Source organism: Styela clava, chromosome 11, assembly GCF_964204865.1.
Source record: "Styela clava chromosome 11, kaStyClav1.hap1.2, whole genome shotgun sequence".
Lineage (NCBI taxonomy): Eukaryota > Metazoa > Chordata > Ascidiacea > Stolidobranchia > Styelidae > Styela > Styela clava.
Genome location: NC_135260.1, coordinates 14,617,283 through 14,638,589, shown reverse-complemented (window position 1 = coordinate 14,638,589; position 21,307 = coordinate 14,617,283). Strand labels below are relative to the sequence as shown.

Below are 21,307 nucleotides of genomic sequence, written 5' to 3'. Positions count from 1 at the left end.
CTGGAGGTGCACACTGGAAGTTGGTCATAACACGCGTAGGCCGCAATAACAGTAATTGTATAAGGAGTTCAGGGAGTATTACATAGGCAAGTAATGCTCGTTTATGATATTTTATGGCCCTATTAAAATTATTATGCAAAGCTATAGCGCACGCTTGTAAAGTAGAAATATTGAGCTCGTTTGCCAGTAAAGTTCTTTCAAACCATGTATAAAAGATACGTGTTCAGGCAGGAAAAGCTTCTTCAATCGAAAAAGTATCTAGCCTAGCATGGCACCTAATTAAACTATACTTGACAGACAAGCGCGATTTACCTCTGGCCCATTTTAGACATGGTCATATTTAAGGCACATTAACTTTCCGAGTAAATTTTGTTCTTGAGTTGAAGTAGCCTAGTAAACTGATTACAATCGATTAATCGGGTTAGTTGGTTCCAAGCTAAAAGAGCTTGAAAGGTCAAATGCACAGTTTCCAACGTATTGGATTAAAGTTGTGTTAGATGGCGGCTCAGTACAATACTGTGACGTATTCCAGATTTACTTTGGGGATTATAACTCGTACCCTCGTATGCTGATGACGAACTTATAATTTTATTTTATTATCTGTATTATTATTGATCATCCGGTTGATATTATTAATTTTAGGGTCACGCGAAGTTCGTTGATTACGTAAAACGTTTGCCAGTGTTAGATCTAGAAGTATAATAATTTTTGCTGGTATAAATACTGTTATAGTTACCCATCAGCATAAAAATTCACAGTTGCGTTTGTTATTCAGGATTGTATATTATTTGATGTACTAGAAAGAATTAATTGGTTGTGAATTTCGTTTCGCTTGTGGATGGAATGCCCGAGCGAGCCCACATTTAACGCTCGTTTTTTTATATATATATTCTTCCACTTGACAGCGTTTATGGTAAATCTCTGTAAACTAAATAATAGTTATTCAAGAATGATTCTTAGGTTATATTAGGTTATTGTCTAATCTAGCTTATCTTAATCTAACCAGTGATAAACGAAATTAATGAAAACCACGAATTGTTCATTATTGAGCAGCATTTCATATCATAATATTTCTTCGAGTCTGAAATATATATTGGTGGTTTATATGTATCCAGGTTCTGTGTATTAGATTAATTACAGTTGTAAATGCGTGTTCTCAGTCAATGTACGAAAATGTGGCATCGTTGAAGAAATATTCCTATCCTATTTTTGATTTTGTAACTTGTACTAGTTTGAACAAAACGGAGTGTGTCATGTCGAAATCGCTTGCAAACGACGAAATTCGAATTCGAAGCTCGTCTTTCGGTTCTGGAACTAGTCCGTCTAAACCCTCTTCAGCTGTAGTCGGTAGGGGTAAAGGACTTGTGAGAAGGCTACGAAGCTTAACTGAACATAGAGAACTCATCACAGATCCAGCGTTCATCTATGAAAATTTCGTCTTGAAGATACCGTCTACACCTGTGTACATTCAGTCAAATAATCCAAAAGTGACACGATCGTCTTCTGATTCATCTGCGAGTAGCATTCTTCATGACGACAAGGCGTACGACAAATCAAGCAAAGGCCGGAACGCTACCGGAGATCATCGACTCGAGATGCATCCTTACTTGGCAACCAGGCCTCCAGAGGCTCCACACCGAATGTCGGGGATCAATGAGAAGGATGCGAAAGCTGACGCTGCTGCACAATTGGCTTATATGAGGTGCAGAAGAAATTTTCGACCCAGATGCTCTTTACCCGCCATATTTTGTGGCGAAACTAATAGGTACAATTTGGTATGGTGGTCACTTATATTACTGACCAGTGAGTGACCACACAAAATAGTTTGTGTTATGTCTCCTAACATCAAAACACGAAAATCCTGTTTAATTTAATAAAACTAACATTTCTCTATAATCCTTTTCTCTGAAAATTATTAATAGCATGCGGAAACCTAATTCTAATTTAGTTTCAACTCAATCGAGGTGAAAGTTTGTAGTTTTAGTTAAATTTCCATTCATAAATTCTTCAAAATATTAGTTGAGTTAACTAGAAAATCACTGGTTTAAAATAGGCAAGTCTTACATCCCAAAAACAGACATAACCTAAGCGTAGTTTTGCCTTTTTCGGGTGGATAGATCATAAATTTGGACTTTGTTACCTGTTATCTTGTTATTTGAAATTGTATAATTAAAAAGTGGATTCTTATTAGCGAAATAGGTAACATGCCTGTTCTTATGCATTTCTTTTCAAAATCACTTTGCCCGCCCGTAATTTACTCGAAGTTATCAGTTGATCTGATTTTATAGTTTGGGGCGATGTCATTTTTCCAATTACTTAATTGAATACCCATCAATAATTTGACGTTATGGTCGTGATTGTTTATTAGCAAACATTAGGAAATGAACAAGATGACCTTCTATTCCGAGATGAAATTGATTGCCCCCATATGTTCAGGACTATCGGCCAATTCCGTTCACATACCATTCATCGTTAACGCACCCTACAAAATTACATCACGGCAGTGGAATTATAGTGAGGACAACTAGACTGTTTCACTGTGGCTTTTGAGTAAATCACTGTAGAAATAGATTCATGTGCCATAGTATCCATATAACACACATACTGAGTAGTGACCAACATTTAGTACCATTTTAATCTCAAATTCAATTTATTGTTTCTCTTCCTCTGTATTTTTACTCACGAGTAGCCTTTACATTTCTTTACCTAAGGGGGTTTGAAAAATCTAGTATTTCAGGCACCAGCTTTTCTCGGAGTATTTTAAATACTGAGTCATATAGATCCTGTAATAACCTTGGAGTACTTGTAATACAGTATTACTTGATTCTCTTGTTTTAACCTTTTTTTTAACGCACGTAAAGTCTTTATTTTTTTAGTGGTGTTGGTGGTGGTTTTTGAATCGATTCAGTTATTGTTTGTTGAAGTATTGCATGGGGCAAATACAATATGAGTTGTTAACATATGATAAACTTGTAGAATTGTAATTGCTGTTTCATTCGTATGCGCGGCCATCAGTATATGCGTATACTCAGTTTAACTATTTACCTCGAGTTTTCTGTTCTAACAAAGAACTCGTCGCATTCGTTCTTTTCTTATATTAATTTGATGGAATTGCAAAATTTTTTCCCTCCACTTTGTATTGGTCATGGCTCAGCTGTAAAACATATTGTATTGACTATAGGTAAGTATTAGGAATCTATTAGAATATAAATACGGTTGTATGTAAAGTAGATGCATAAAAGCTGCGCAAATGAATTATGAAATATAGAATAAATAAAGGAAGTACGCATACTGTATCTGTTTTATTGTGGTCCAGATAAAACAACGCCCGGTTTTGTACCTTACCTGGTAAACTCTAGTTACAGTTACTTATTAACACAACATAAAATGCGTCAATTTGTTCCCCTAAACTAATATAATATTATGCCAATATACCTAATTATGTCTATGACCGTTACAATGACTGTGTCAACCACGCTCGACCAGATGCGATATATAGTTATATTTCGATTCTATGCATGCATTAAAATTTCAGTTGAATAAACTTATCTATTTATTAGTGTTGCAGATAACTTCCGTTATGTAAGCGTATGACTGATGATATAGGTTAGATGGATTGGTTCGCTGGTTATACACTGACTAGCTTTATACATATGCGGAACTACACTATTTACCAAAAACCCAAAATTACAGCGCTGGTCTAATTTCCATCCCACGTTGTCTGTTGTATGATGTCGTCATTTCCCGGTTCATGGTAGTTGGCAACTGATTCTGCGGCATTATTTTCCGCGCTGCTCACTTTAAGCTGGTACTTTAAGCTTACTGGACTTCGGTTGCTAACTTGCTACGTTCGCTTTAGTCAGTTTGAAGTTCTTATTGTGTTAAGAAAGAATGTGATATTTCATGATGTCGAGACAAACAAAACGCTTTTTTGATTTTGAGTCGGCTTATAAATCTATTCGAAACAAAGGAACCAGGCCACGATATGGGAATCCGCATATTAGGTGAATTTTTTTTTTTTTTGTAAATTTTACTCAGTAGACAATAAGCATTACGACAAGGTCGACGTGACAAAAATTTAAAATACTATGTTATAATGTTTTATATTGTTTTGATTGGCGTACATTTACATGAAAATTAAAATTGCTAATATCACTGGCTTGCTGTTAAAGATGCTGTTAAATTATTGTCTATTTGGCTGTAAATGACTTAGCGAAATCGAACTGTAGAATATTTTGAGTGTTGGATGATTTTCAACGTTTTTTGAGACCAAGATATCCTGATCTCTATCTCTTGTTTTTGTGCTGTTTCTTCTTTATAAATGGTGGAAAATTTGTAAGATTTAAAAGATACTAATAATAGGGCGATGATTTTGAATTGTCGAGTAGATCCCATACACGATCTAGGCATTTTAGCCTGCTAATATTTCTAAATATAGTATACAAAATTTGGTAAATTTCACTCTTCATATCAAACTGTGTAATTCATTTCAAATACTTTTTAAATTTAAAATTAAGATCTTCCGCTTTCGATAAAATTTTCAACCATGGGCTGGACAATATTTGTGAGATTTATCGTTGTACCATGTATGGTAAAGTCGAAATGTGCACTGTCAGGGTGCGAGAAAAGTCACTTTTGTTTCGCCATCGTAATGGTCTCATGGGTTTCGTACCGTGACGGATTCGAAATTCCTACAGCGTTATGCAGATTTGAGCCAGTATACGCTGTCTCTCATATATTCCCAAACCTTGAACCTTCAAAGCTAATACGTTGCATTGACGTCATAGCCCGACGAATGTGTTGCAACTTGTCGACGATGCGACCAAGGGGGGCATTCTTGGCGGTTTGAGTTAATCCCAAACTGAAAATTGATGACGAAATAATTGCGTGTAGCGCTCGAGTTGTTGTTTTTACGCTCAATCATTGTTCAAAAAAATGAAACTTTTTTAATTTTATTTAAAAATTTCGTTTCGAAATACTGTCGTCACATTCGCAGAACTGGAGTGTATAACTTAATAAAAATATTATATAAAAGAGTTTTTATTGCAGCATTTTCTTTATAAGCATCTAGCCCGTTTTGTGGAATCATCTGTTTGTCCAAAAGTAGGTCTAAGTCGTCGGATGATAACAAGCAAGCGATAGCATTAACAGATAAATCTGTTTGTGTATAACCACGCTTTCTGTTTTGAAAATGTTTACGACAAAATGTTTTTCTACCATTGTGTACCGTGGTCAATTGTGTATGGGTCGTATTTTTTTTTTGTTCCGTGCGCATCATACTGCTTTGATCTAAACCCGTATTATGAAATCCTTTATATGCAAACCGAAAACTAATGTACAACGGATGTTGACGTATAATTTCGCTTCCCTGTGCATTGGCGTAATTGTCAATCTTGTGCTATATGCTGTAGAGAGGACAATTTATATACTGTTGTGCTAAAACAATTAAACATGGCGACGATGTTGCCATGTTTCCACGAAATTTCGCGCCGTAATACGGATTGATTTTCCCAATTTTCATTCGACTCTCAGTTCATTTGCCTCTTGATACGGATTGATTTTCCCAATTTTCATTCGACTCTCAGTTCATTTGCCTCTTGATTGTGTTCGAGAATATTGTGTTTTTTAAGAATGTTTTATCTCTTTAATATAATCATGTGTATCAAATTTGGGTACTCAATAATTCTGGTAGAACGAGGTTGGAAGGGATATCTGATTATACGAATAAATTTATGCATGTACGCCTACCGATTTCATAAATCAATAAATTTCCTTGTTCCACCCAACCTTTGACCCCTATTTATTAGTCTCTATTTTTTCACAGCTTTGACGTCGAAAATGGAATTGCACCCGGCAGAGTACCAATGGACTCTCAGTCCTCACCAGGATCAGGCCTCATTCTTCATCCAGCTACTCAAGCTCATAGTCAACGACGGGAATCATTTCTCTATAGATCAGATGCTGAATTCGATCAACAGTCGCCTAAAGTGGCATCTAGGGCTTCTTCTATTGTCAGCGATACGTAAGTGTACTTTGAAGTATTTTTTTTTTGATGAATTCGCACTCTTCGCAGGTTTTTGACAATGTTGGCTTCTCTACAATCTACATCTGAACTGTTTTCCTGCGTTCCCTAAATCGCATCATAGAATCGTCATTTTCAATCGGTTGTTTATTTTTTCACTTGCGGTAAAGCGTATTTGCACAATGATTAGATTTATGTTTATTTACAAGTATATATCTTCTCGATTTCCCAGAAATGATACAATTTCGAGTAAGGATTCGTGACCGCTCCTTATTTACCATATGTTTTGGTTTTTACGATGACTGTAAACGTACCAGAGGTCGTACGAACTTTAACTGCATATTATGTATGTTAGATATGTTATTGAACTTACTTTAAGCTCACTCATGTATGACCTAAAAAACTAAAACCCTTTAATGTTGTTTATGATTGTACCTAAACGTTTCAGTAATTTAGGACGTTTTGCACAAAAGTTATGTTCTCTCTATCATATGTCCAAATACCATGGGTCTATTTTTCGGGTCACCTTGTACATTCTATGCAAATGGCACTACTGTGGCCGCTGTAGATATTGCTTTAAAATATGTACGAATACCAGTGTGCTTTTAAATTTAACATAATCTGTCACGATTCTATCACGAAGCACAAAAGCTATTATAAATTTTCAACCATAACACATGACTAGGTGAATCGGAATACCAAATTAATATAATAAATATGATAGCATTTCACTTGCATTGGAATCCTTTACCAAACTCTATTAGGTCGATTGAGATAGTAGAGTGCTGCTTAAAAAAAAGAAAGCTTTTGAAATATAGGAAATTTGTCTTCGCATTTACTCAAATTTAGTTCGGAATTTAGTCAAATTTTGATTCTAGGCAGTTAAAACTTTAGCTCAGAATATTCAAAATTTCAAATTACATTTTATTTATCTCTAGTTAAAATGAAATAATGTGTAAAGTAAACAGTGGACGGAGCGTTCAGCATCTATTTCCTTATTCGCCAGATACTTAGAAAAAAAAAACATGTAGAATATAATGTGATTTCACAATTATTTGATGACGAGTAGTACATTCATGAGTAGTCATTACTTTGAGTTATAATCTGCAAAATTAATCGTCATATTGCCACGAACATACGTTTTTTTCTGCAGTGTAGGTTGACTGTTTTTGTTTTGGGGTAAGCTGATTGTATTGCTAATTTCCGGAAAACCGATTTAATCTGTAGCGTACCGAACAAAATAACAAAACAATAAATGCGCAACCTGTTTGATGTATGTATTAATTTTTTGTAATTGTTGAATCACCAAAGTGAAAAAAAGAATTTATGCAAAACCCGGAAAAAATTAAGTCGGTCATTTTTGCATGAACTATATTGCAAATTTAACTTCCGTGGTATTGGTATACTGTATTTGCTTGATATGCTGACAACGTTGAATCTATTAGAGATCATTAGAAATTGTGTATCCTCTCTTTCATCCATGGCCGATAAAACCATACGCAAACGAAAGATTACCGACTTGGAACCGTAAGTAAACTTTGTGGAAATTTTGTGTGAATAACTGCGATAAATCGAATTCGAGTTAGTTTTCTATTTAACCAGTTTTATACGTTACAATAATAGTATTTTAGAATTTAATTGACGCCATTTAACTTTCCTAAATATGATCAGATGAAGTATTTGAAACGGGTGTGTCTATAGTTTGAGGTTACCATCGGTTCGCCTTCTGTTTAAAAAAAATGATATTTTCCATGATCGTGCACTCGACGTGTAATGTTATAAATCAGGCGCGTTTTATCCAATAAAAATAGATTTGTTCATATGAAATGACTAAATAAACAGAATCCTAATCATTTAAAACATGTTTTAGAGAGAACACAACAGTATTTCAAGGGTGAAATAAATTTCCCTTCTTTTCGTAGAAATAATTAAGAAATATATGGGTTCTGCTTTGGGTGCTCCCGTAGTATGTGCACCAAGATGGCGCACAACTTGAACCTAGTATGAGTAACAGGTTAGGGTTCGGGTTGTGCGCCATCTTGGTGCACATACTACGGGAGCGCTCGGTTTTGTGGCTCACCCTGTATTTTCGTTCAATTCGTGATATCATCCCTTATATATATATATGTATGGTGTTCCAAACTAAATGAAACCGACACAATTGGTAATCGAATTAATGCGTTTCATTTACTTCAAGACACCCTGTATATACCTTGAAAAGCGAACTAACAACTTGCTTCGCGTTCAGCAAAATGAACCCAACATGCGAATGTTACCCACATTGGCTTAAACTGGAAACCTATGTTACATTATAGCTCAATGTGAACCAAGAACAATAGCAACAACTTTGCGCCGGTATTGGAAAGCGCAGGCTATTTTTTTTAATAACACGGCTGTATGAAAGATACAGGGTGTTCATAAAGTCCCGTTACAATTTCAATTTTGTTACGGCGTCAGTTCTCAATATATCTTCAGTGTTTATTCAATTATTTTTCGTCATTTAATACACCTTTAGGGGCTAACTAATCATATGTGATCGATAACTTAAGACTTTGTGACTATTTAATTTCTGCTTTGTTTTGTGACTGTTTAAGTTCTGCTTTGTAATTAGTAATATCGCGGTTATATTGTATAAATATTTAGTAAGCCGTATGGATAATCAAAGTAATGTTTTTTAATTCCATTTTATTATCGTCTATTTATGACCCGTAACCGGATACTACTAGTTGTTTGGATACCCTGTTCTAACTGGAATTGTTTTTATACTCATTGGCTAAAGTAGCCGGATTATTCAAATACTTTCGAACTCGATAGCTACATATTTTAAATGTATTTTCATAATTGCCTCTTCCTCACATCCAACCGTATCTATACTTCCTTCAATATGTCGCAAAAATTTGCATTCAATACTTGTTGTTTTATTATATTTTTGTTTTTTATGTTGTTATTGTATCATTGAATTTAATACGATGCTAATGTATGTATGCAGATCGCCTATACCCACTATTTTCTTATTAATGGACTCGCCCAAGTCATAATTCGTAAATTTTAAATTTGACATATTTTTTCAGCTTTTCTATGCGAGTAATAAAAAAACGTCTGGTTGGTATTGTTGCTTGGATTTTTATACTATACTTCCGATTAGAAAAATTTTCAGAGTGATACTGATATATATTCGGTTAGTTTGTGCGGAAAATGTGTGGATGTTACGTTGCGCTGCACACGTTCTTTAATTAATCAATTTTTTCATTTTCAGACATGGCGGGGAAGACCTCATCGTCACTCCATTTGCACAGGTATGTCGTGCTTTTCAATCACAGCATTTTTATTTTTTATCTTCCACTGTTTGAATACAAAGTATCGCTTTGTAATGAGTTCCCGGGACGAAATTCCTCAGTGATGGAAACAAGCATCGATTCGCTTCTCTTAACGCAAATATAATAAATAAAATGCTCCCCGGTTTGCCTGGTATACCGAATCCTTGTTTGAGGAAATTCGTAACATGCTTTTTAGCTCATATTAGAATTAGACGGTCCACTAGATGGCACTATTGGTTTGTTGTTATTCGTGCCGGCATCATATAATACATTGATCATCCCATAACAGGGCTTTGGAATCAGGAAAAATTCACAATGTCGACTCAAAATTGTCGAATCCTGGTAGAAAAAAGTTCAATATCCAACATCAATTACGAACCTACCCAAATCAAATTTTGATGACAAAAACATGGGGCTTTGCAAGCCTTTTTTAAATAGGTTGATAAGAATGCTTAGTAAAATGGATGCCTTTTTAGTTTCTTAAACAATATGTGTCTTTCAATATCATCATTGGAAGTATGAAATTCCGACTCCGACAGTATGAACATTCTACTCCCCGACCCTAGTAAAAACAAGTCCGACGCCACACATATATTCCCATCAAACATTTGATTTTATCTTTTCTTCAGGTTCTTGCCAGTCTACGCCGAATTCGAAATGATTTCATGATGCTTACTTCCGCAAATCCTACAAACTCAAGGTAAGCTATGTGATTTCAGCATTTGCACAAACCAGTGATTAAATTATTAAAAATAAGGAATTTTGAAATGGAAACAAGAGGTTTGCATTCAAATCATGATCAAGTGTAATAGAATTTATTGTCAGATCAATGTGTAATTTTTCAATTTTCTGTGAAATCTCGTTTTATCAATTTATTATAACTCAATCAAACCATACTTTTTATATCTATATCCTTGCATACTCACAGAAAAGGATTTTAAAATGATTTAAAATTAGCTATATTTGTATGGCTATACAACTTGAAGCGCTAATTATCTCGGTGCTTATGAATGTTAGTTTGAAATCTACGGAATCCATTGAAATTCATCCGCTATTTTAACGATTAGAAGTAATCGTCATATAATTAGACATATGATTGATATGTAATATTTGAAAAAAAAGATATACCCATGAAAAACTTCATTTTGTTAAACTTGGATACCAAATCACTAAATAATGTATTTTTTTCAGACGATCTCCGGTAGGACAAACACCTCGCGTCAGCAGTCCTACTTTCACCGCTAGTGGGCAGCAAACACCCACTCCAGCCTTTGTATACGGTATGACATTTTACTTCATAACTATTGAAACCATATTGTGGTTACATATTTTTACCATACATATTTTTATGAACCAGAGGCTCATACTTTCGATGTGTAAATCATGTTTGATCCATGGATGACAGTTAGCTGTGTGTGAGACTATACATATATATTATCGTCGGATTGGTACGGGTCGAATAAGCAGGGGTATGGGGGTCGAAGTTGAGCATGTTTTCACTGTAGTCGGAACCCATGTCAAATATTATAATTTCGAACTCTAAATCAGAGTTGCAAACTTTCAATGGTGACAAGTCAAAACCTTCTACTAAAACTGAGAATGCATTAACTTAACTTAGTGATCTTAGCAGTTCATCAAAGAAGGCTTGCATTCGGCAAAACTTTTACGTTGTCACAATTTGATTTTTGTGGAGTTTTGGAGCTGGAATTGATTTTGAGTTTGAGCCAAAATATTTTTCAATCCAAAGTTGTAGTCGATTGTAAATTTTCTACCACTCCACAGCCTTGCGAATAAGATAGTTCCTCGATTTTTCTATTCCCACTTCCTCAAGCTTCTGGAATGTTTCATTGGGGTTCCCCCCACCAAAAAGAATGAACATCACATGTTTATTATACACACGGTTATCCCTTTTTTTTTTAACTTCAAATTTATCTTAAAAATTTGCCTTCATTTTATCAGGTACCGAAGAATTCAAAAAACAATCATTGGAAACTTTAGAGGAATTAGATTGGTGTCTCGATCAACTAGAAACAGTGCAAACACATCGTTCTGTCAGTGATATGGCGTCGAACAAGGTAAAGTCAACCCAAATAGGCAAACATGAATATCAGTATTTATAAAGGATCGGTAATTCTAAATTGTGAAATTCACCACTCAACAGCTATTTTCCTAATCGTATCAACCTGAACTGCCGTAAGTCCATCGGCCATAATGCAGTGCATCATGTATACCTTTCGTAGTTATTTTCATTTCTGTAGTCCCCCTTGAATCGATTCATTTACATTCAACAATTCAATTTCGATTCATTTGCATCAAAAATTACCCGAAACCTATTTTTTTTTTCGAAAATACCATTACGCTGGCAGTTTCGAGCCATCCAATTCATAAAGGATTAAGAAATACACACCTCAGACTTCCATGTGAAATTTGAGAAAATGGGATTGAGAAATTTCTGATGTAGATTCTTTCGTTTACGTTTACGATCGCGTGTTGTTTCACAGAGCTGTATGTACTAAATGTTGTTGGTTATTTAGCTATTAGCTGTGTAAATAGTGTTTTATATCGATTTCATCAATCTTATATAACTGGCAAAATGACGTTTGAACATTGTCGGACATCTGTGGTCTGCCCACTCACAGAACAAATACGTTATGTATTTCGTTTTTATTTTGTTTCCTGGAGCAGTGTCTTCAAGCCATTTCTTCAAGCGACCTAGATTATGTACATAATGAATTTCGTATAATCTCGCAACCCAATGATATGCGTGAATACCAAACTACATGTTGTACTTCTCTGGCCGCAAAATTAAATTACTAATCCAAAAAACAATAATTTTTGCATAATATTTATTTACTTATTTTTTGTTTCAACATTATTATTTGTTTGCGATCAGCGATTTTTTCAGATCGAGGCGTTTCTCTATTTGAGCAAAATATATGCCTCCTAGTTTTTACGCTGTAATACTCCCCACAAATATAATTACTAATAATTATATAATTAACAATAAAATTTACTTCAAATTAGAATCAATAGCATTTAGGTTTTTGATGAAAAAACATGCGAGTCAGATTTGGAACACTGACCTAGGGTATGTTACACATACGGTTATACAAACACATTAAAATGGTGTGTTTGTCTTCACGGTCCAAGACTATTTCATTTTACTACCCGGGTTTCTCAAATACGGACTATGAGCCCATAAAATTGAAATTCGATGTGAAAACAAGCACAGGCGAAGTTAATGAATGCACGAAACGACTTATATTTGTTTTATAGTAATTCAGCTGAATATTGAACTTGACTTTCATTTTTACGATCTTGAACGCGAACGAAACGCTCTTTTCTCCGGTAGAATTAAAATATTGGTCGCGAACGAAACGATTTTTTGTTCGAGTCTGCGCGCGACTGGGTGAAATTATTGAACGTGAACGAATCGATATCATCAAGATTTATGTGTTTTTTTCATCAAATTTCACAGTCATGTTTCATCGCCATTGCTTTTATGCATTTTGCCTTAGAACAATATCATTGTCTAAGACTCTGATGAACCGACTATAGTATATGACTCTTATATCATTTCCTTTTACAGTTCAAGAGAATGCTGAACCGCGAGTTGAATCATCTTTCCGAAAGTAGCAAATCAGGAAATCAAGTCTCTGAATTTATATCAGCTACATACTTAGGTGAGTTTTTCTATGTTTTGTGGAATTAGGCTTCGCGCTGATTTAAAATAATCAGTTTATCATCGACAAAATCGTATATATGCATAAGGTGCACTGCTCAGATAGTGTAAAGTTAAAAATATGATTTTCAAATGTGTGGGAATGACAAGGAAATCTTATGGTGTTCTTACGTGTCGAGCAAGGCTTACTCGTTCTATATGCACGGTGCTGCAGCAGAATGATTTTTTTGAAAATTCTCTAGCTTTATATCCTATGCGATTTGATGAAAACGTCCGTAGAGTTGGTATTATCACGTTCCATAAAACAAAAATGAGCCTATTCTGGCTAATTGTATTTCACAAAGCATCATTGTTCGTGCGACTCAAAGCCGCCACACAAAATCGAACCAACGAAATTTGCATTCATACTTCATACTTGCATTCATACAGCCACAGCCAGTATACATTATAATACAGAACTTCATTCGTTTGGTTATTTTATGGTTACAAAGTACGGCGTAAGATTGACTTCTTCTGTTTGTCATCTCCTCCCACCTGTCATCGGTGTTTGCTCGATGAAATCGAAGACAATGTTTTATGGGCCTTTTCTTTATGTAGACAACACTTACTGCTTGTATTCAAACGATAATGACCACATATTCATCACACATAAAAGAAGGATTCATATAACAACCATGTTCGATGAAACACATTCTTGAGTCATTTCTGCGGTTACATCGAAAATACGATCGAAACGCAAATAGAGACGCGGAACTCTAGCGGTCCAAAACGGAACCTGTATTTTCTTCTGTGTTTGCAAATACCTTTTTAATGTTCTTTTGCGTTTGTGGCGCGTCATCGGTCTCCTGACTTGTTATAAAATGTAACAGTTTCTTTCATACATTTGAGAAAAGGGTTTAAAGAAAGTACCGTTTGATTGTCAAGTACATCTTAAATGATAAAAATGTGTAAAGAGCAATGTTGACCCTATAAAGGCTATCAGATAGCGCCATCCTTAACCCCGAAGAAACTTTTCAATTTGCGTTTATCGTAGTCAACTAAAGTAGCTTATAGGTATATAAATATAAAGTTATTTCGGACTGGTATATTGAATCTCGGTCACGCATTGATTTATTATTTCTATTTAGTTTGTCGCGTGTGAACAATGTACTGACAACCCCTGGAATAGTTTTGACCTCTACACTAATAAACATCGTATGACGCAAATGGTACCGTTTTAGGGTCACCCATGCGCGAAAAGTAGCGCAGTTGTTTCGAATGGGAAATTGATCGCGAAGGACCTTGTTTCGATTTATCAGGAAATGTATATTTGGTTTTACATGCGGGCAGTTCCGAATTCACGTAATTTGTAACCTTTTGAGGGTTGGATTTTGACATCGCTTGTAATAAATTAGAGTTGGGGATTAGTTTCGGAGTTGGTTTGAAATCAGCGTTCTTCTAATTCATCCCTTTGTTGAATATTCGTCAACCATACGATATCAGTTGATAGGGATATTTCACGTCTTACGTCTGTTGATGGAAGTTTGTATTTTTGGGCGTGATTCCGATAATACCACTGCATTAACCGATATCTACTGACAAATATGTGGTCGATTTAACAGATACATAGCACTTTATTCTTCAGTTGTCGCTTGCAAACTTTTCTATTATCAATTTTAGTTGAAAGCTCAGGGCAAACTAGTATAAGAAATAGTTATATAAGAAATTATCATATATACCTCATCTCATGGTGTATCCGTTTCTCCGATGGCAAAACAAACCTCGTCAAAACAAAACAATTAAATTTGCTTTATAATCTTAAACGGTTAAACAATTACAGCCTTACATTTGAAAATATGTTAATCTTCGATGGTCTGGTTCTAGTATGTAATTTCACTGAAAATGTTTTGTTCTATCGCCAATAACATAGAATAATTGCTAGGTGAGAAGATGCCCCTAGTTTTCCAATCATGCCTGGCCATAGATACCAATTGCTTCTCACTGTTTTTCACTGATTGGCCAAATAGCAACAGATTATTGCTGGAAAATTGGATGAAATTACTTCATAAATGCTGCTTTTAGCCGTATTGAGATTTTTCTCACAAATATTTAGGTCCAATTATTGTTTTCTTTTTTCGATTTTAATGTTGTTGTCGAAGAAAAAACTGCGTTTTTGTAAGCTCATCTATAATATAGCGAACCGCGACTTTTGGAAATAATGACTCCCATGTCTAATTAACCATTGTTTGTTGAAAATTTCTCCTACCGCTTCATATTAATGTCATTTCCATACGCCACAGTGGCGTAGTTCCTCAGTAATTGCTCAATACAACAGTACTCCCAGTAGTCTTAATATTGACGAATATTAAATATATTTTCACACAGAATACCTTTTGTTTCAAACACTATAGCAATACAAATATGAACCTCTGTAGCTTTCGACCAATTAAAAAAATGGAATGACCCCCCTATCGCAGATAGAGATATACAAATTTCAATTGAGCCTACACTGGGTGGGATACTTATTACTGTTGTAAATGACAAGTAAATTTCTGAATTCAACGGTCATATAAGCAATATCCATTCCCTGGTGCATGAGTGAACAAACTGTGCCCGCCAAAGCCATTTGCGGTCTCCTACTGTTGGTGAAAATTTCATACTACTACTTACAAAATTTATATTTATTTTAAAACTTTATATAAAATATGTAACTATAACTATGCCATCATATATGCCCTTAAAACATCTTTAATTTAGAGTAGTTTCCAAATTAAATTTTTCTTGCTAGAAAAAAAAATTGCCCAACCTCGTCCTGGAGTGATAACAATAAACATTTTTGTTCGAATTTATATATCGGATTTAATTGTGTATAATTGCAATTGTGTTGAAGCTGTTAGTTCGTACCCCAATTTATTTCCACCCTTCTTCACCTGTGTGTAATATTCTTGCAACGCAATGCAAAAGTCTTACAACCTGAAATTACTGCTTTTTCATAACCTTGTCTAAAATAAGGACGAAAGGTTTGCCTAAAATTATCTGACTGATGCAGAATAATAATGAATTACGTTGTAAATGAAATCAGATGTTATTCGAAAGCAAACTTCCACATTCGGGTTTTCTTTAACAGATCAGAATTGAAACTAGTGTTGTTTAATTCCGTATTCCGTGCATAATTATATTTTCATTCATTATCAAATTATAACATACGTTTATGGTTCATGTCTTTCACATTTAACTTGTTTTCGTGGCCAGTGTGTGCAGATTTTATACGAGATTGTGATTTTATGTGCGTCATAAGTTATAACTCTAAATACCACGTTTAATTATAGAACTAAATGTACGGAATAGGGGAAATCCTAGCGCTGGAATAACGCCCTGACTTAGCTTGATCTAGTAATTTAATTATGATGTTATATACACGCTACGTAGGTAATGTTTAGCGACTTTCGTTTTTATTTTATGTCATCGGTAAATTGACACAGAAACCTACAAAACAAATCAAATGAAATATATAAAAGTAAATTAAATGACAGTTTTTTCTTTTATAATCGAATAGAGGGATTTTAAATTAAGATTTTAATTTAATTCAAACTGGTTTATGAATCTGTAATAGACACGGTGACTTTTCGAACTTTTGGTGGCAGTCTATCCATGTTTTAAATGCTATAGTTAAATCAATATAAATTGGTCTGTGTGTGTAACTCGGGCCATTTTAAATTGTACCGTTTCAAAATATGCAACTATGCAATATACATCGATAGTTAAATTTGTTTAATGTCTTTCCATGGCGTCACAATTTAAAGTGCTTACGACAATGCTACTGTATACCAACGCATTATCTTATTCAAACATCGATTGCAAGTACACCGGATTGGATTGTATAATCGAATTAATGGCGCGAATAGACGTGCATTGGTCAAATATTGTACCACGTGTACAATAGGAACACTTTTTCACATTGGAATTTACTTGGTTTGCGAATTCTGCATATTGAATTTAGGTCTTTTGTTTGAACTTATGTGTAAATATAACTATTTTAAATAATTAAGTCGTTCATCCAACCCGAAGAAAATTGATGTTCCGCATGACTCTCCATTTGCGTCAGAAAATTTTTGTATGACGTCACAGTGGATAAGTTGCACCACTTTGCAAATAGGATTGCTTTTATATTTGATATACACTTTGCCAGTTTATTACCAAATTTTATGGTTGTGTAATAAAATATATGTATAATAGACTATTAATTTTTTATATCCTGAGGTTTTATGGGGACCCCCGATAATGTTTCGAGAGTCGGCATCGCTGACCAACTTTGATACCAATGTACGACCAAATGCGTAATTTACATTTAACTAACGTCAGTGTCAAGGCCCAGTATATTTTGCACCCTATTCCAGTGTTATTGATTCTTTTTTCCAGACTAGACCTGTCATCAACATTTTGATACCTCGTTGCTTTTTGGTTTCGTACTGGCGATTCGCCATACCAAATATTTGCAATGGTATTAAATCTAAAGATATTTTCCAAGTAGACAATAAATTAAAAGACGAAGATGAATGATTTTTATTGATTATATCTTTTGACAGTATTTCATGTTAATTAACATTGAGAAAACAATAAAACAAAAATCGGAAATGCTATCGAAATGTCATTATTTTTACCTACTTTCTATAGCCAATTTTAATTTCACAAATAATGGATAATTGAAAATATGGACTTTTCGATATGCGTTTTTGATTTAGCATTTCACCTATTTTATTCTTGCTCACCAAAAATGAACTAATCTCATGGGGACTGGGCTTATGTTTATTAAAATTGCTGCTTTACTAAAAAAAAATTTCCTAAAATTGTACAAGAAATTTTTTTTTAAATAAATATCCATTGGATCGCACATGATTAATCACTCTGAAGTTTAAAAATAATAAATGCGATATCGGCTTTTTTGGATAGATAGTGCTAATGGGAAACCAAGTTGGCGGCGTTTTATAACTTGACACATCTCATGCAACGGATATCCTATATGACATTTCTGGTTAAAAAGTCATCGATGAAGTTTATCTATGAACGTCAGCGTCGCTTCCTTTAACGTAAGGTTCTGGGAACTTGTCCGAGACAACGTTACGTAAAAATTCGTCTGATGAGTGTTTGGGACTTCGAGCCCTTGTCGCACTTAACAATAACAGTTCAGTTTCGATGCATGTATGAGGCATTCAGAATTTTCGGTTTCTAACGGAGTCATACAAAGAACAATCAATTCGGTAGCATATATTGAAAAAAAAATAATATTCTGGTGCTTTATAATATGGTAGCTCGTGTGGTCGAAGGAAATCACCTGTTTTATCATGGTGATTACGGTTTAAATTCGTAAGGCTTAAAACACCTGCATATTATAAACAAAAGCATATTCTCCATAGGGTATTTGAATTCTGAAATCTTGCATACTCGTTATTTTTTACATTATATCAAATAAGAATAAGATAATCTCTTTCCATGAAATAGCAAATATACTAATACTAATATACTTTTTTTTTTCTTGGAAAGATATTGTTATTTTTATTTATCACTTTGATATTATCTCGTTCAAGAATTCTTGTAACAACAGCAACATGCGTATCCGAAATAGGAACTAGACAAAGAGAAAGGACTTGTAGTTCAATGCACAATACCTTAGTATTTCAACTTACCTGTGATAAGTTTTAAATAATATTTTAAATTAAATACTGCAGTTCAATGCACAATCCCCCAGTATCTCAACTTACATGTGATAATCTTTAAATGATATTTCAAATTAAATACTTCATTAAATTCGTGTTGAATAAAATGAAGTGTAAGAAAATAAATAGAATCAATTTTTGTTCCGCTAATGTTGGGTTGAATCACTGTCATTTTTGCAAAAGATGAATGAATGGATGGAACAAGGTGGGCGATTTTCAACTACTCGTCTACCAGCTTGCTTCATTGCTTACACAACATTGCGAAATAGATACAAAACCTTGATTTATCTGAATAAAACAAAACCTACGTGCGTCATAGCGGTCGATAGACCTTCAATATCAAATAATGCCGCCGGACATAAAGAAAAATGCTTTCGAAATGGAACTGAGACGGTTAGTTGCCTCAGATCTTATGAGATGACTAGCGTGTCGAAAATTCACTAAACGAATTTTTGATTAGGACTTAGTTCGGGATACAGTAAAAAGAATCTAAAACATAAAGGAGACTTATCTTTTTCGGATCACGGCTTTTGATGTTTCAAAAATTTGAACTTTTTGAAATCAAAAGATTTAATCCCTTTGTATTTATTTATAATTTTCTTTCTTCATTTTTTGAATAAGTTTGATTTTGTTATACGTTGCCGGGCTGAAATAAACAAAGATCAATAATGTAAAATTAAACTTGAACTGACCTGCTCTTCAAAATTTGAAAATCGTTTTACCGTCTGAGAACTGCCAAATATGAAAATTGTTAGCTTTATACTATTATTTAATTTCAACAATACGAGTTGGTTAGAATCGTTTTGGGTATACCAAACTGACTTTCTGTAATATACCGAGGGCACTGTGTATGGATCACGTGCACACGATTCCAATTATAGATTATACCTACATAGTCTGATGTCCAGATTAAAACGTCATTAAACACCTTTATTTTTCTAACGTTAATTTTTTAAATGATCTGGGTTTTTTAAAAAGTATTCAGTTTTAAATACGTTGCGTTCATAAGCGAATCTGCGCAGAAGCTGAAACAAACTTTACATTAGAGTATGAAATCCAACAACACGTTGGCTTTGTTATATTGGAAGCTCTAGGTCCTAGGATGTTGAAACATCGTAGATCAATTTTACAAAGCAAAGAATATACCTATTTTGTTGCTGAATGTACTTGATAAAAAAAACACCCTGCATCGCGTTTATTACCTTTTCAATTCATTATGATTTACTGATTGAATGACAATTTTCCGCAGCCGCACACACACGCGGGGAATCTCGCAAAGCTCTTTTGAAAATAACATGTTTGATGCTTTCCGTCTATTATCTTCGATTCGTGGAAGTCCCCCGATCTATGTATCCGTGTCCCTATTGTGTGTTTAGGTCAAGGCTAGTTCAGTTTCACAAGTGTACCTGCTTTACCTTTCTAATGTACATAGACAATAATAAAATATTTCAGCAATTATGACTCTTAACGTGTGAATTCATGAAGCAGTACCTGAAATTTAATTTCTTTCAAATCAGGCGCTCGGAAATTCGAGATAGGGTTGGATGTATGGCCTTAACCCACATTTGAATAGCTTCTTCCGTAGAAAGGTATTGATCTGTAATATAGGCAGTGAGTTCAACACATGCCTTGTAAAATTCCTAATTATCGTACATTGAAATCTCTTATGTCGGGGTGCTGATGACTACACATGATTTACACGTTTCTCTCGTCTTACGTAAATACCTTACAACAGGATGATATATCACCCCTAAGGCAAAGTTTCTCTTTTTCTTTATATTTTTGTTTTTTTAAGATTTACCATAAGCCAAATTCATGTCTCGTATTTTTATTTACTTATTTATGCTGGCATGGTACAAGACACAGCTCGCCTTTGTCGCTTTCCGGGAAATTTATCAGTGAATTTTATGTCGATACCATCTCTCTCTTTCTGCACGTAAAATGAAAATTATAGGAATGATATTTTATGAAAAAAAGTTTGAACGAAATAAAATGGCAATTTTCTATGCTTCGTGGTCACTGGTATGCGTCGCCTGTTGTAAGATAACCCGAGAATATGGGTAAAGTGACATTATCTACAACCGCCTAAACGATGGAATTTTTCATACGAAATTTGACTGATCATGTATGATACGATTATAATTATTATTATCGCGTTTGTGTTTTACTGATTCAGGCTTGATTGGTTCATTCCGAAAGAATAGTAGTTATTTCGACCTTTAGTTTAACCTTACCTAAACGAAAACAAGAATTCAAATATAATTATATATGGGTTTTTTACCCCTAAACCAGCCAACCCAATTGAGTGGTTGTTTCTATTACCCAGATGCTTACCTTATTATTACTATCACCCAAACTTTATTTGAAAATGTACACTGATTTATAGTTGGCCCCCGCGTTGGCAATAATAATAAATAAATAAACACATCTTTATGAATCAATTTATTTCTGATCTCATTCGATCTAAGATAATCTGTGATAACGCAAAAAGCACTCTTGAGTCTTGACTTATCTATATTAGATGTAAATCACCATTTTAAGTCTGAAGATTAGATGTAATCTTCCCACAAAACCAATGTCAAACTTGGCGGGT

General features: G+C 34.3%; 1 protein-coding gene across 11 annotated transcripts in view; it reads left to right on the top strand.

The window, feature by feature from the left end:
• Positions 1-21,307, top strand: part of LOC120347437 (3',5'-cyclic-AMP phosphodiesterase 4C-like) — a 123,243-nt gene that overhangs the window by 74,864 nt on the left and 27,072 nt on the right. For 8 of the 11 annotated variants that reach the window (XM_039417408.2, XM_039417407.2, XM_039417406.2 and 5 more), the window contains 6 exons: positions 5,825-6,022; positions 9,279-9,318; positions 9,969-10,039; positions 10,531-10,619; positions 11,299-11,414; positions 12,929-13,022. In XM_039417408.2, the coding sequence (XP_039273342.2) occupies positions 5,825-6,022; positions 9,279-9,318; positions 9,969-10,039; positions 10,531-10,619; positions 11,299-11,414; positions 12,929-13,022 (608 nt within the window). Of the gene's footprint in view, positions 1-1,004; positions 1,766-2,454; positions 4,005-5,824; positions 6,023-9,278; positions 9,319-9,968; positions 10,040-10,530; positions 10,620-11,298; positions 11,415-12,928; positions 13,023-21,307 lie in introns of those variants that run through there. The other 3 variants (XM_039417402.2, XM_039417405.2, XM_039417411.2) reach the window with 3 other exon arrangements.